Here is a 14,272-nt window from a genome sequence, read left to right as displayed (position 1 = left end):
TGTGCCATTCCTTGTGGATGCTCACAGTTTCCCCCCAAAGGAATAACTCTGGGAACTGTTGTTGTCTTTGGCGTTCATATATTTAGCAATGACCTCTTTTAACACTGCTTCCTGCTAAATGCTACTGGAATTCAAGGACACAGGGCAGATCCTAATGCAACTATGACTGCCAAGTGCTGCCAAAGTTAGTTTGTTTTGTATTTCCAATGTCCCTTTATGGCACGTGCCTCAAAGCTTAAGGTGTTTTGCATCCCTTAGTCTATGAAACTGAACACTTGGACGGGATTAACTTCTAAACCTCCTCAGGCAGCCCTTATAGCTTGGCTGTAGAACAGAAAACCAGGTGCTGTTGGCTGATGAACCTGCCAAGCCAACATATCTAAAGTGATATAGTGCCCAGTGGTTTCACTATGCTTTGAGGGATTGCTTGTTTTTATTCCCATGTCGTTCATTTCTAAGCTTAGTTTCCTCGAAAAGGAGAAGGAATAATGTTTAGTAGGAAATCACTGCACTTAAGTTTTCTTCCCTATCAGGGCTGTGGCTTTCACCACAATGTCAAATCATGGCTTGGTAATAGAGAACATCTCTGTGGTGTCTGCAACCTTTGCTTCTGCTCTGTCACCTGGTTCACACACAATGCTAAGCCAAACCAAACCAAACCAAACCAAACCAAACCAAACCAAACCAAACCAAACCAAACCATGAACAAGCAAACATGCAGGTTCTCAATAAAGGATTGTGGCTGCTTTGCTCCTCCTCTGGTCCTGCTGCCATGGGCTAAGCACCCCATCTTTTTAGAAGATATTCCAAGAAAGAATAACTGCACCCCGAAGGTATAAAGGTAAAGGGACCCCTGACCATTAGGTCCAGTCGTGGCCGACTCTGGGGTTGCGGCGCTCATCTCGCTTTATTGGCCGAGGGAGCCGGCGTATAGCATGACTAAGCCACTTCTGGCGAACCAGAGCAGCGCACAGAAACGCCGTTTACCTTCCCACTGGAGCGGTGCCTATTTATCTACTTGCACTTTGACGTGCTTTCGAACTGCTAGGTTGGCAGGAGCCACAGGAGCTCACCCCGTCGCGGGGATTCGAACCACCGACCTTCTGATCGGCAAGTCCTAGGCTCTGTGGTTTAACCCACTGCGCCACCCGCATCCCCGAAGGTGTATTTAGAACCAAATGTTTCTTACCAAGACACTTCCCTTGTGTAATGGCATACAAATGATGTAACTCCTAGAAATGCCTGACACTCAAGTAAAAGGATAAAGGAGGGGGAATATGAGGGCAGAAGTCAAAAGACAATAGGCTCCAGAAATTATAATGTGGTAAAACATAACTGATGGTCTGCAAAAGGTGTTGAGGGGAACCTCGTTGCAACTGTGATAGTCAGGAACATTATGGAGTTTAGTGCCATGCATTATTGTTTGCACTTGGCTTCACAGTTCCAAAGGATAACATAATTAGATTCCATTCCTGAAATCTTTTTAAACATTAAAAGGAAAGGCTAATGCTTCAGGGAGTAAGATCTGTCCTTTTACATGACTAAGGATAGCTTACAGTAAAACTGACACAAGGAAGCAGTCAAAAATTTCCCTCGTGGTATCATGTCAATTTCAGGAAAGATAGGAAAAAATTATTTTATGTGCTTATATTCATAGAGCTGATGCTGTTGTTGTTTGGATTCCAAGTATGGTGGAGATATATATATGGAAATGTGAAATGCTTTCTTGTTAATAGCTGTTCCAAGAAAAGGATGTTGTTCTCTAATATTGGTAAGCAATGCCAAATGATTCACTTTTTCATTGTGGTAGTTTACTAAACATGCTTTTGGCCTATTTCTTACTCAGAGAAGGAAAGTATGGTCACGCGGCATGCTTTGGACTCCAGCCTGGCTGCCTCCTCTCTGATGGCAGCCGAATGATGTCAGTAGCAGCCTTGGTAACCAACTTCACAAAGCCAACACTAGATCGCCCATCACTGCTGCGACATGATGAGGTGAAAACCTACTTCCATGAGTTTGGACATGTAATGCACCAGATATGTGCACAGGTTAGTGGCTGCCTGGTTCCTCAGACAAAATAGTAAATCTTCTAGTCTGGTTCTGTGAATGTGAGCTTCCATTTTGAAAGAAGACAACAGATCAAAAGCTGCATGTCAACTTCCCCCCAACTGAAAATAGAAAAATTTTATTTCAAATAATTCAGAATTAATGGTAAATTTGGATGGGCTCTCTATTTACTTAGAAATATTTCCCATTTATAAAGTTTCTTTGTATATTTCTGATTAAAAGCAGTCCTTGGTAAATCCTGATCCCATGAATGTCAAGGGCAGGCTTGCTAATTGACTTTAGCAGAGGTGCCATCCCATCCCTGATGACTCCGGTCATTAGGAATAAAATCTGCTTGTACCTGTGGAACCACATCTTCAGTTCTGATTCTTTATTGCTCTAGAGTGCTACAGTGGGCCACTTCAGATAGAGAGACTGATTTGCCTCTGTGTATAGATCTGGCAAACAACCTCCAATTCCACTGGCCTCACACAGCTCAGTTATGGCCCATGTGTATAGGTCAAAATTGCTCAGTCATTCCCTATTTTCTGGGTGTTGACTGTGCGATGTTGGCCTGTGCGTGTAATATTTTATTCACGTATAAGAACCAGTGTGGTGTAGTGCTTATTAGGACCTGGGAAAGCAAAGTTCAAATCACCACTCAGCCATGAAGCTCCCTGGGTGACTTTAGGCTAGTCTTCATCTCCTAGCTAAACCCACTGCACAGGGTTTAGGATAAAATGATAAGGGAGGATGGTAGACTATTAATAATAATTAGGCTGTAACTTGGACGCGCTGTCCCCATGCATAAGGGCTGGATTAGCCTTCTTGTGTTTTGTCTGAACCATTCCAGAATGTTGGAAGAATGGGGTACAGTGTTTGTATAAACCTATATGTGCATATATAAAAATCTTTTGCAAAATCGACTGTAATTTAATATGCCAGTGTGGTGTAGTGGTTGAGAGCGGTAGATTCGTAATCTGGGGAACCGGGTTCGATTCCCCGCTCCTCCACATGCAGCTGCTGGGTGACCTTGGACTAGTCACACTTCTTTGAAGTCTCTCAGCCCCACTCACCTCACAGAGTGTTTGTTGTGGGGGAGGAAGGGAAAGAAGAATGTTAGCCGCTTTGAGACTCCTTAAAGGGAGTGAAAGGCGGGATATCAAATCCAAACTCTTCTTCTTCTATGTATGTACACTCATTGGTTTATATTTGTTCTCCTCTTTCATAGACTGACTTTGCTCGGTTTAGTGGAACTAATGTGGAAACAGACTTTGTAGAGGTACCTTCACAAATGTTTGAGAACTGGGTTTGGGAAAAAGAACCTCTACAAGAAATGTCAAGGCACTATAAAGATGGCAGCCACGTCCCAGATGATCTCGTTGAAAAACTGGTAGCTTCTAGGCTAGCCAACACAGGTATTCCCTTCTCTCTGTGTTTCCTTCCCATCCTCTCTCTCTCTCTTGCTGTAGTTTTACTTTATGTGTGAGAAAAAGCATCCTTGACATATTCTGAGTGAAAGAATGTCATAAAATGACAACTGAAAAGACAGGATGGATGAGCTGCACTGCACTGAGCTCCTTCGGCCATGTCCCTCCCCCTCTTAGTTTCTTTTTATAATATTTTTTCACTCAAGGATGCTCAGGTTTCTTCCAGCTCATAACACATGAATGCATCCTTGGTTAGCTGAACCTATCGAGTATCCTCCAAATTAACTCCCTCCCCCTTAATTGATATTCTTCACTTTGTAAATGTTTTTATGGACCCTGTTTAGTTTTAGTTGGAAAGATGGGGGGGGGGGGACAAGGGGAACTGCACAAGCCTCAAGCCTACTCTATTCATCTCCCCACCGCAGATATAATCTAGGATATCAGATAAAGAGGACCCATGTCTTACAAGCAATTTGTCCTGTATTTAGTATGCATCCTATTAAAATGTAAATTTACCACATTTTATTTTTTGATTGTTTGTTCAGTTCTTTCAATTTAAAGTGGATAATGATATTTCCTCTGTATAATTCTACTCAACTATAAGTATTTGGTAATCTGTTTCTTTCTTATGCTCCTTTCCTAGGCTGGAATTTACAGCATTTGCATCTTAACAAACCTCTCTTGCCCTTTTTTTGCCGATTAGTTGAAAATTGTGTTTTGATCCTCTTCTTTATCTAGGCCTTCTGACACTTCGTCAGATTGTGTTGAGCAAGGTTGATCAGTCTGTCCATACAATATCTTCTGCTGATCCTGCTAAGGAATATGCCAAGTACTGTGATGAAATTTTAGGAATACCTGCAACCCCAGGTATGAAAACCTGAAACTTCTATTTTACTTTATAAACTCTCTGTACACACCATGTTACTTTTTTTGAACACCAGCTTTAAAAACAACAAACAGTTACAACATTCTTTTTTTAGGAATGATGGATGTTTTGCTTGATTTTTTTATTTTGCCACCTTAGGTTTCTTTGGGAAGATCAGGGTAAACAAACCTAATAAATAATTTTTTTTTTATTCTTTCCCCTAACACAGAAAACCTAGATACATAGGGTTGAATCCAGGATTCTGTGAGCAGAGTTCTGCTTATTAAACAGGGTTTCTTTGGTGTTGGCTCATCCTGCATTTCCTAAAATGTGCCCCAAAGGTTGTGGGGGGGGGTGGTCACCTGGAACAGTGTGGGAGATGGCACAGGGAATTACAGTGGGAAGGAAGAAATTGACAAAAATAGCCTCCCCTCTGTTGAATTCTCCTTCAGATCAAATGCCTTAGTATGAACAGGTCAGGCCAATGAACTCAAAGGACAGCAAAGTGTTATACCTCTTCTCTCCACCACAGCCAGAATTCTGTCTCCCTTTTCTCTTGTTAGAGTCAAGCAAGAAGAGAGGGACTTAGGCAGTCTCCCATCTGACTGTGCACTGCACAGTACCCTGTTCATAGCGATGAGAGTTGAGGATCACTACCAAAGTTTGGAGACAGCACCTCATATCCTAGGGCAGTTTTGGGGGCTCCAGTAGGGCATGCTAGTATGGATACCTGCCCCAGGCTGTCCTCCAGCCAAGCACCTGGGTCTGAGAGCCGCCATTTTAATTTCTTTCAGTGCTCCAGATTGACACTACGTCAGGCATTCTAGGGTGGCTCTTGCGTGCCCTTGAAGCACACCCTCACTTTTCTCGTCAGGTGTACTCTATCCACTCTACCTCACTCAGAACACTGGCAGGTGGCAGAAGAGGCTGGCTTCCCAGGGAAAGGTTCAGCATGGTCAAGACTACTGTCTTTCATGTACATGATATTTGCTTGTTATATCTGTGGATCCTCTAAGATGTTCTCATGTATGTGGAGTTCTCCCATGATTTGGCTAGGCCAGATCTGCTTGACTTCGGAGATGTACAGTGGTGCCCCACAAGACGAATGCCTCGCAAGACGGAAAACCCGCTAGACGAAAGGGTTTTCCGTTTTGGAGGTGCTTTGCAAAACGAATTTCCTATGGGCTTGCTTTGCAAGACGAAAATGTCTTGCGAGTTCCTGCGGGTTTTTTTCCCTCCCCCCCTTTTTCTAAGCCGCTAAGCCGCTTATCAGCTGATCCGCTAAGCCGCTAAACCGCTTAACAGCTGATCCGCTAAGCCGCTTATCAGCTGATCCGCTAAGCCGCTTATCAGCTGATCCGCTAAGCCACTAAGCTGCTTAACAGCTGATCCGCTAAGCCGCTTAACAGCTGATCTGCTAAGCCGCTTATCAGCTGATCCGCTAAGCCACTAATCCGCTAAGCCGTCAATGGGCTTGCTTCGCAAGACAAAAAAAACGCAAGACGAAGAGACTCGCGGAACGTTTTCTTTTCGTCTTGCGAGGCACCACTGTAACTATATCAGATGCTCTTCTCTGAAACATTCTGTCTAAAGCCTGAATGTTTTATCAGTATCTCCCATGTTCCCTTTTCTTACACTGCTTTTAAAGGTACAAATATGCCAGCTACCTTTGGACACCTGGCGGGGGGCTACGATGCCCAGTACTATGGCTACCTGTGGAGTGAAGTTTTCTCAATGGATATTTTTTACAATTGCTTTAAGAGAGAAGGAATAATGAATCCAAAGGTATGGAAACTTCCTTTATGATGCCTGCTATAAAGTTCAATCAGTTCAAGGACTTTCTGTAGTCTCAAAAATATGGTTTACCATATTTTTCGCTCTATAAGATGCACCAGACCACAAGACGCACCTAGTTTTTGGAGGAGGAAAACAAGAAAAAAAAATATGCTGAATCCTAGAAGCCAGAACAGCAAGAGGGATCGCTGTGCAGTGAAAGCAGCAATCCCTCTTGCTGTTCTGGCTTCTGGGATAACTGCTCAGCCTGCATTCGCTCCATAAGACGCACACACATTTCCCCTTACTTTTTAGGAGGGAAAAAGTGAGTCTTATAGAGCAAAAAATACGGTATTAGAAAGGATATAACTGGGAAGTTTGAATTCACAGGCTTTTCTACTCCTCCATGAGAGGTCCAGAAGGTGGCAACACGAGAACAGGCCTTTTCTGCAGTGGCTCCCCATCTGTGGAATGCTCTCCCCAGGGAGGCCCATCTGGCGCCTTCATTATTCACCTTTAGGCACCAGGCGTAAACGTACCTCTTCTCCCAGATCTTTGGCTAATTGACATACAATGCCTTTTTCTAATCCAACATAATAATGGGAGTAAATGTTATTTCTTCAGTTCCCGTTTTGAAAACCTGCTGTATAGAATAAAAACATGGAATTAAAAAGAGTACTGAAAAAACAACAACATAACATGTGCAGAAGGTTTTGCGTCTTAAATGAACAGACAAATGTGAAACAAAAAATGGCAAGCAAAAACAATGGAGATCAAAGAGCAAGTTAGAATACATTAGAATAGGCACGTGAAAATAGATACGCCTTGAGGCAGCTCTGGAAGTGTAGGAGGGACTGGATCCTACTAATGTCAGGGGGCAGTGAATTCTAAAGATAAGGCACCGCCAAAGAAAGCAGACAGCAGCATGAGACATCAGATGCAGTTTTTGGTCTGACTGGGAGACGGGCACCAGAAGAGCTCAGAGGCATACAGAAAGACAGACAATAAGCAGTAGCAGCAAGCATTCAAAAATAAGATGCTGAAGTGAATTTAATGGAGGAAAGCGAGTGCATAGGAAGGCAAAAAAGATATTTACAAAAGGAAGCAATGCCCAAAGAGCTGCAAAGAATGAATACCAGTGATTTTAGCAAAGGGAAAAAAATAACAAAAAGGGCAATGTAATAATCAAGTCTGCTTCTGCATAGCTGCAGTCTAGCATTACAGTACTGTGGTCTGCTAGTTCATACACAACTGTACTGTTTCATTCTACAGTGGTACCTCAGGTTACGTACTTAATTCGTTCAGGAGGTCCGTACTTAACCTGAAACTGTTCTTAACCTGAAGCACCACTTTAGTTAATGGGGCCTCCTGCTGCTGCTGCGCCGCCGGAGCCCGATTTCTGTTCTCATCCTGAAGCAAAGTTCTTAACTTGAAGCACTATTTCTGGGTTAGCGGAGTCTGTAACCTGAAGCATATGTAACCTGAGGTACCACTGTATTCACTGTGTGGGTCCTTCTAGTAACGTGGAAGCTTATATATGTCATTAATGGATGCCTCCAGGAATATTCAGCATTGGAAAGGGCCAATCTAAGTAGGCATTAGAAATCACAACATGGCAAGGGTCCTCACTTGTGGATGAGTTAACATGTAGACAAACCCTTATACTAGGATCAGTGGTAAGTGGAAGAACATTTTTAGACCTGTGTGCAGTGACAGTCACAGGTGGTAGTTCTGCTGCACTCAAGGTATTTGGGGGTGGCAGCCTGGTAGAGGGAATTATTTGTGGCAACTCCTACATTCTGGAATTCCCTCCCCACAGAGGTGTGTGTAGAACCTTAATTGTATAGTTCCTGCTATATGCTAAATATGCACCTCGTTGGCATTCACCTGAGATGTATATTGTCAAGACCCACCCTATTCCTGTGTTTGCGATTTATTTTAAACGGGTTTTAAATATTGTTCCCTATTGGGGATGGGGCACACTGCCATTGCAGTTTCAGCCCTGTCCTCTGACCAGTGATGTCAGCTGATGGGCCAGTGGGCGTGGCTTGAGGGAAAAGGACCAGGTATACTTCTTTGCTCACTTCAGGTTCTGTAAACATTTTAAAAAAATGGTTTTCTGGTTGTATGATAACTAATGACTTTTGGAATCCCCAGGAGGTCCATGTCAATCACACTGAGGAGTGACATTGGAGAGGCAGAGAGCAGATCAGCTTGTGATAAAACAAAAATAAGTCATATCAGCTGCATGCCAAGACCACATGCTGCTTCCATTCTGCACAGGCTTCCTTTGCCTCTATTTATTGTAGAATTAGAAAGTTCACATAAACATGAAATGTCAACCTACCAATTTTATTTTATTTTAGGCTGGAATGAAATACCGAAACCTGATCCTGAAGCCTGGAGGCTCATTAGATGGAATGGACATGCTCCAAAACTTTTTAGGTCGCAAGCCAAACCAAAAAGCCTTTTTATTGAGTAAAGGATTATATACTTAATAAAACGATGGTCTCCTTGTAATCAGATGTCACCTGGGGGAATTAGTCTTGAAATGCCTGTTGGTTTCATGTCCTGAAAGGTGAAAGCACAAGAGTTTCTCATCAGCAAAGATCTAATTCTTTTTTCTAATGTTTTTATTACAGCTTTTCAAAGTTCATAATTCTCACTGTCGCCTCAAAATCCACACTAATTTTTGTAATGTACTTTACTGAAACTCTTGCTTTTTTAATTAGTAAATTATATGTGGAATGTGATGAAGTCATAAAATGAAAACAACATTGTTGAATTCTTTTTAATCAGGTACAGGTGTTGAATAAATACAACATAAATATTTTTGTGTGGATTTTTCATACTGAACAACAATGAAGTGAAAGTCGTAAACGTTTCTTCTATTCATCCCTTCCCTACCCCATACATACCCCTTCCACTGTGTTAAAAGAATAGGAGTATCCATGTTTTACCAGCAGAACTGATAGAAATTAGGGAAAAGTGAGAGTAGGTAGATCAGGGAAACGAGTAAAAGGCTTAGCTCTCCTCCCTATTGCCACTTTTCTGATCTTCCAAGTAGCTGTGTGGGGCTATTAATTGGTGGAGGGGGAAGCAACAGGAATACTGATTATGGATCTCCTGTATCATGCATGGGAGTTAATATGGGACCCGAGAGCTAAAAAAATAACATCCACAGCTCAGCCAAGACTTCTCCCTGTTTCTGTGAAAAGATGGATGTCTGGTAATAAGAACTGAGCTGTGGTCCATTTCTGGAATGCATAAGTTTCTGAATAAGTAACATATGGAGCATCATGAGTGAATTTTCCTCCTTTAAATCTGCTGGCAAGAAACTTCCACAGGAGGGAGACCTTTCTCTGAACAGAGAGGTTGTAGCAGAGGCTGCCACTTAGATATTCAAGATGTGGGGCAGCAGGGAACAAATATTACATAAAATTTGGGAGGCTAATATTTGTAGCTTTGTTTTTCATTTTTGTTTTTTAAGCCAAGGAGGCTGCTGAGGATACCCTGCGGTTGGAACACTAGTGAAACCGAAATGAACAGCAGGTTATCTGCAATATTACTTAGCCTGTGATCTCAAGAGCATCTTTGTAGCTTGCATTAAATGATCAGTGAATCAATGAGACTTTAATTCTGATCACATTTGTTTGGGAGTAAGAGTACTTATCCATTACTTAGGAGTTGCAGGTTTGTACACTTTTCCATTAGCCCCCAAAAGGATCAAGTGCTGCATAGCTTAGGTATAGCCTATTACCATCCGTGTCTACAGAGAAGCTGCAAAACCTCATTTTCTCCTGTTCATTTTCATAAAACAGCCAATTAAAGGTAGCTATGCATGATCTCTTATTAGGACAAACTAAAAACTTATAAAAGTAACGAGCAAGCTTTCAAGTCTCCCAAACAATTATGCAGTAAAAAAAATTCCTCCCCCTTCCCAGCCATTCTTCTCTTATTTTTACTTGTTGTTTCTTTTTAGCACAATGGGACTTGTTTCTGAGTAAACATGAGTAGGGTTCAATTTCTACTGATAGTGTGTAAAGTTCTTTGTGGTCTTTCCTTCCCTTCCTCCCCATAATAACGGGTAAAATATATGGCTGTGCTTGCAACATCAGTTAATTAATTTTATCTTTATGGAAAAATCTAATCTGACAAGTTTGCAAATAATATATTTTCATATCAAAGTCAGCTGAATAGATGTCACCCAACCGTTTCTTGCAATCAATATTCTTGTTTCAGTGTCTGCAAATACTAGTTGCTTCCTATATCAAGGTGATGTCCAAAAGAAGGTCAAGAAATTGATTAAGAACTTATGCAATCAATTAACTAAAAAGAAAAGGAATAAGAAGCTTTATAAAACCAGAGAAAGGTTCCCTACCCACTGGAACAGCATAAAAGAGCCTTTGTAGTCTAATTGTTCTCTGCATGAGGGAAAAGAAACAGGAGACACTACTGTGGTGACCTCTATCTAACTGCCAGTTGGTGTGGGCTTCCCATGTATCTATATGTAAATATTCAGTAGATATCATATGAGCGCATCTTTGCTTTCTAGAACCACCTTTACAGAAACATTGAGTTGTATTCCAGGATAGTAATCTGCATATTCAAGGGCATATGCAGATATGGGCTGCCTGCTTCTCACAGTCACTAATTGTAGGATAAAAGTAAATAGGCTGTAATTTTAAAGACTGTTTAGACAGGGGAAACATGAGCCTAATCCGGACACTAGGATTACCAGGAATGGTGACTGGTTTAATCTGCACCCCCAAATATCCCAGGTGCACCCCTTTAATTATTCCCATATAAATTAGTGTCTGCCAGCGCCTCAAACCAATGCATTGCTACTTTTGGAACTATAGTCTCTAAAAGACTTTTGCTATATCAGGTTTTCTTTTTCCCCAGCGCATCAAGGTAAACAAGCTAGTTGGTTGTCCTTTTTAAAGGGAGAGCGGGGATGCCCTTGAAATAATGAAACAAACAAACAAACAAACAAATAGTAATTAAATTAAACAGTACAATGCAGAAGGGAGTAGACAAGTGGCTGTCTCATATTTGGGTCCAGGGTCCTTAGAAGTGTGGGGTGTCTGTGTGTGTGGAATAGATGCACTGAGCTATTTCTGATCTCCATGGTGTGTTTGCGAAGAGGAAAGTTACATTGTGCCACTTGTATTCAGCCCAGTCTCGATCTTTCCCTAGCACTGTTTGTCATTTTCGAAGTAGTAAACATTACAGCACTTTTGTATGCAATCACTCTCTGTCTCTTGTACAAATACACACCATGCATCTGTTCCCCTGCTATCATGCAAAGTTTGAAGAAGCAAAAATCCTGTTTAGATGCCTTAGTCAAGGGCCATTTGCTTTAGTGACATGACTCTTTGGCATTTCCCTAGGAAAATTTATGTGGCTGTGGAGCCTGATATTGTTCAACAATGCTCAAGAATAATTTTCTTATATTCAAAATGCCAAACAATATGTTTTTAAATGATTATTCCTTTAGCTTTGAGACTCAGAAAACCTGGCAGATTCCTTGTAGGCATGACCAGATTACATAGCCAGCATTTGAAGGTGAAGGTGAAGGGACCCCTGACCATTAGGTCCAGTCGTGGCCGACTCTGGGGTTGCAGCGCTCATCTTGCTTTATTGGCCGAGGGAGCCGGCGTAGAGATTCTGGGTCGTGTGGCCAGCATGACTAAGCCGCTTCTGGCAAACCAGAGCAGTGCACGGAAATGCCGTTTACTTTCCCGCTGGAGCGGTACCTATTTATCTACTTGCACTTTGACGTGCTTTCGAACTGCTAGGTTGCCAGGAGCAGGGGCCGAGCAACGGGAGCTCACCCCGTCACGGGGATTTGAACCACCAACCTTCTGATCGGCAAGCCCTAGGCTCCGTGGTTTAACCCACAGCGCCACCCGCATCCCTCATAGCCAGCATTTAGGTTGTGGTTATTTATTGAGTGACTGAATTTATATCCCACACCTTCCTCCAAAGGAGCCCAGAGCTGCAACCTGATAACCCTGGTTAGAGACTCGGTGTGGTGAAACAGTTAAGCGTGTCAGACTAGGACTTCATCCACAGGAAAAATGTGGTGAGCTTAATTTCAGACTGAAAAAATGAGAAAGGGACAAACCAAAACTGACAAGAGAGAAGGCTTTATGTAGCCCAACTGAAGGCAATATGTTCGTGGGACACAGAGGAACGCCTCCATGGAAGATCTTGAAGGGGAGAAGACTCGTTTGAGTATCTTATTGAGAGGTTGCTTATCTTATGACAACATAAATGGTTTGTGGGGCTGTTGCCTATGGGCCAGAAGAAACACTTCTCAGACAGTAAGGCAAATTAGATGACAAAGACTTACTGTATTGTTTGGGATAGAGCCTAGCAGACCATAGTCTTGTTCTTGGTTTTTCAGTTAATTTGCCTGTAGCATGTGGCCTTGCCAGTAATTGAATAACTGCAAGACTTCGGGCTAGAATTTCTTAAATGGTTCCTCCTTACTTCCTGCAATAAAACTCATGTAATTAGCAAGACACACTTTTGGAAAGCATATTTCCTTTGGCGGGTTATTACTTTTCTCGAAGTCTGCAATTTATTTAAAGAGGTGTAAGAGAGAGAGAGCAGATTGGTTTTAAAACTCACCCTTAATTAGAATTACAGTGGGGTCCCAACTCCAAGAGCTTTTATTTCATCAATAAATGTGCTCCTTTTCTCAATAAACCTCAGCCACCTTTTCTAAAGCACTGAACTTCCAGAGAACTGTGAGAGAATAAGGTCAAGAGAACTTTATTCAGGTACTACTGGTGTTTAGGCAAAAAGTTTAAAGCGGCAAAGAGTATAAAATGGCAACAAGGTTTTTTCCTTAGTTTGGTTCATGACCAGCAAAAAATTAAGGCCCTTTAAGGAAAAGGGGCTAAGCTGTAGACAGGAAGAGAGACAGAGAAAGCTGGAAGGCAAACCAAAATATAAGACTCTAGTACTGAACAACAACAAAAGATGTATGTTGCTAGCATACAACTGTTTCTAGCAATGCCTCACTATACAAGGAACAACATAGAAAGGAAGAGATGAATTAGTACCCCATATATTTGTTGGACCACTTTTCCCCCATCCAAAGATATCACCATCTGAGAAGGATGGTCTCCAGCATAGTCCTGCCATCTGAAGTATATAGGTGGTGACAGGGAAGACCTTTCTCATGGTGCCTCCATGTCTCTTGTATACCATCTCCAGGGAAGCCTGCCTGACACCTGCATTACTGTTACAGTGGTACCTCGGGTTACATACACTTCAGGTTACAGACGCCACTAACCCAGAAATAGTACCTTGGGTTAAGAACTTTGCTTCAGGATGAGAACAGAAATCATGTGGCGGCAGCGCAGCAGCAGCAGCAGTGGGAGGCCCCATTAGCTAAAGTGGTACCTCACGTTAAGAACAGTTTCAGGTTAAGAACAGACCTCCAGAATGAATTAAGTTCTTAACGCGAGGTACCACTGTATTTGGGCACCAGGCCAATAACAATTCCATTTCCCCAGTGTTTGTTTGTTTTTTAAAAGACTTTAAATACTGGTAATTCTAATTCTTTTAACTCTGGATAGTTTTGATGTGTGCATGGTTATCTGAACGGACTCTGAGATTTTGCTTTTCTATTTATGGCGATTTTTATTCTATGTTATCTATATTTATCTGCTCCACCTCAGGTGGCAAAATGTCCTGGGTCAACCCTGGTTAGGGCAAACCCAGGCTTAAACAAGCTGCGCTTCTGCTGTTTTATCTCCTTTGGCCTTGAAAGTGCACGGCCATAGCGTACATATTAAACGTATTGTCGCTTGGGAAGGTCGTACAAGAGATCATCTTTCCTTGCGCTTTCAGAATAAGGAAGTGCAGTTCTCCAGCCTGCAACACTTTCTTTCTGTGGCTCAAAATGCAGTTTCACCTCCCTTGTGGCTGCTGCCCAGTCATAAATATCAACAGTTCTCTCTGTTCTAAATATAGCACGGGGCCAGCTGATAGAGTAAACTTTGTGTACACTGTGGGGAAGGGCTGTCGCTCAGTGACAGTGCAAGCTTTGCATGTTAAGATGCCAATGACTCAGATTCTGGCCTTTCCTGCTGAAGAAACCGAGGTAACAGGGTTAGACAATACCATGTAGAGCTGCTTC

At 42.2% G+C, this 14,272-nt stretch overlaps 1 protein-coding gene and 1 long non-coding RNA gene across 5 annotated transcripts in view; one reads left to right on the top strand and one right to left on the bottom strand.

The window, feature by feature from the left end:
* Window positions 1-8,946, top strand: part of NLN (neurolysin) — a gene marked incomplete at its 5' end in the record, with an annotated part of 29,249 nt that extends 20,303 nt beyond the window's left edge. For both annotated transcript variants that reach the window (XM_081880725.1, XM_081880726.1), the window contains 5 exons: window positions 1,847-2,048; window positions 3,278-3,464; window positions 4,215-4,343; window positions 5,990-6,126; window positions 8,481-8,946. In XM_081880725.1, the coding sequence (XP_081736851.1) occupies window positions 1,847-2,048; window positions 3,278-3,464; window positions 4,215-4,343; window positions 5,990-6,126; window positions 8,481-8,612 (787 nt within the window). In that variant the 3' untranslated portion in view covers window positions 8,613-8,946. The remainder of the gene's footprint in view (window positions 1-1,846; window positions 2,049-3,277; window positions 3,465-4,214; window positions 4,344-5,989; window positions 6,127-8,480) is intronic.
* Window positions 1-14,272, bottom strand: part of LOC309352372 — a 58,236-nt gene that overhangs the window by 11,109 nt on the left and 32,855 nt on the right. For 2 of the 3 annotated variants that reach the window (XR_014161257.1, XR_014161258.1), the window contains exon 4: window positions 6,654-6,754. This is a non-coding gene — a long non-coding RNA (uncharacterized lncRNA). Of the gene's footprint in view, window positions 1-6,461; window positions 6,755-14,272 lie in introns of those variants that run through there. The other variant, XR_014161259.1, reaches the window with a different exon arrangement.

Source organism: Podarcis erhardii (assembly GCF_964252035.2).
Source record: "Podarcis erhardii genome assembly, chromosome: 11".
In the NCBI taxonomy this organism is placed as follows: domain Eukaryota; kingdom Metazoa; phylum Chordata; class Lepidosauria; order Squamata; family Lacertidae; genus Podarcis; species Podarcis erhardii.
Note: the sequence above shows the minus strand (reverse complement) of the source record. Positions and strands in the feature narration are given on the sequence as shown.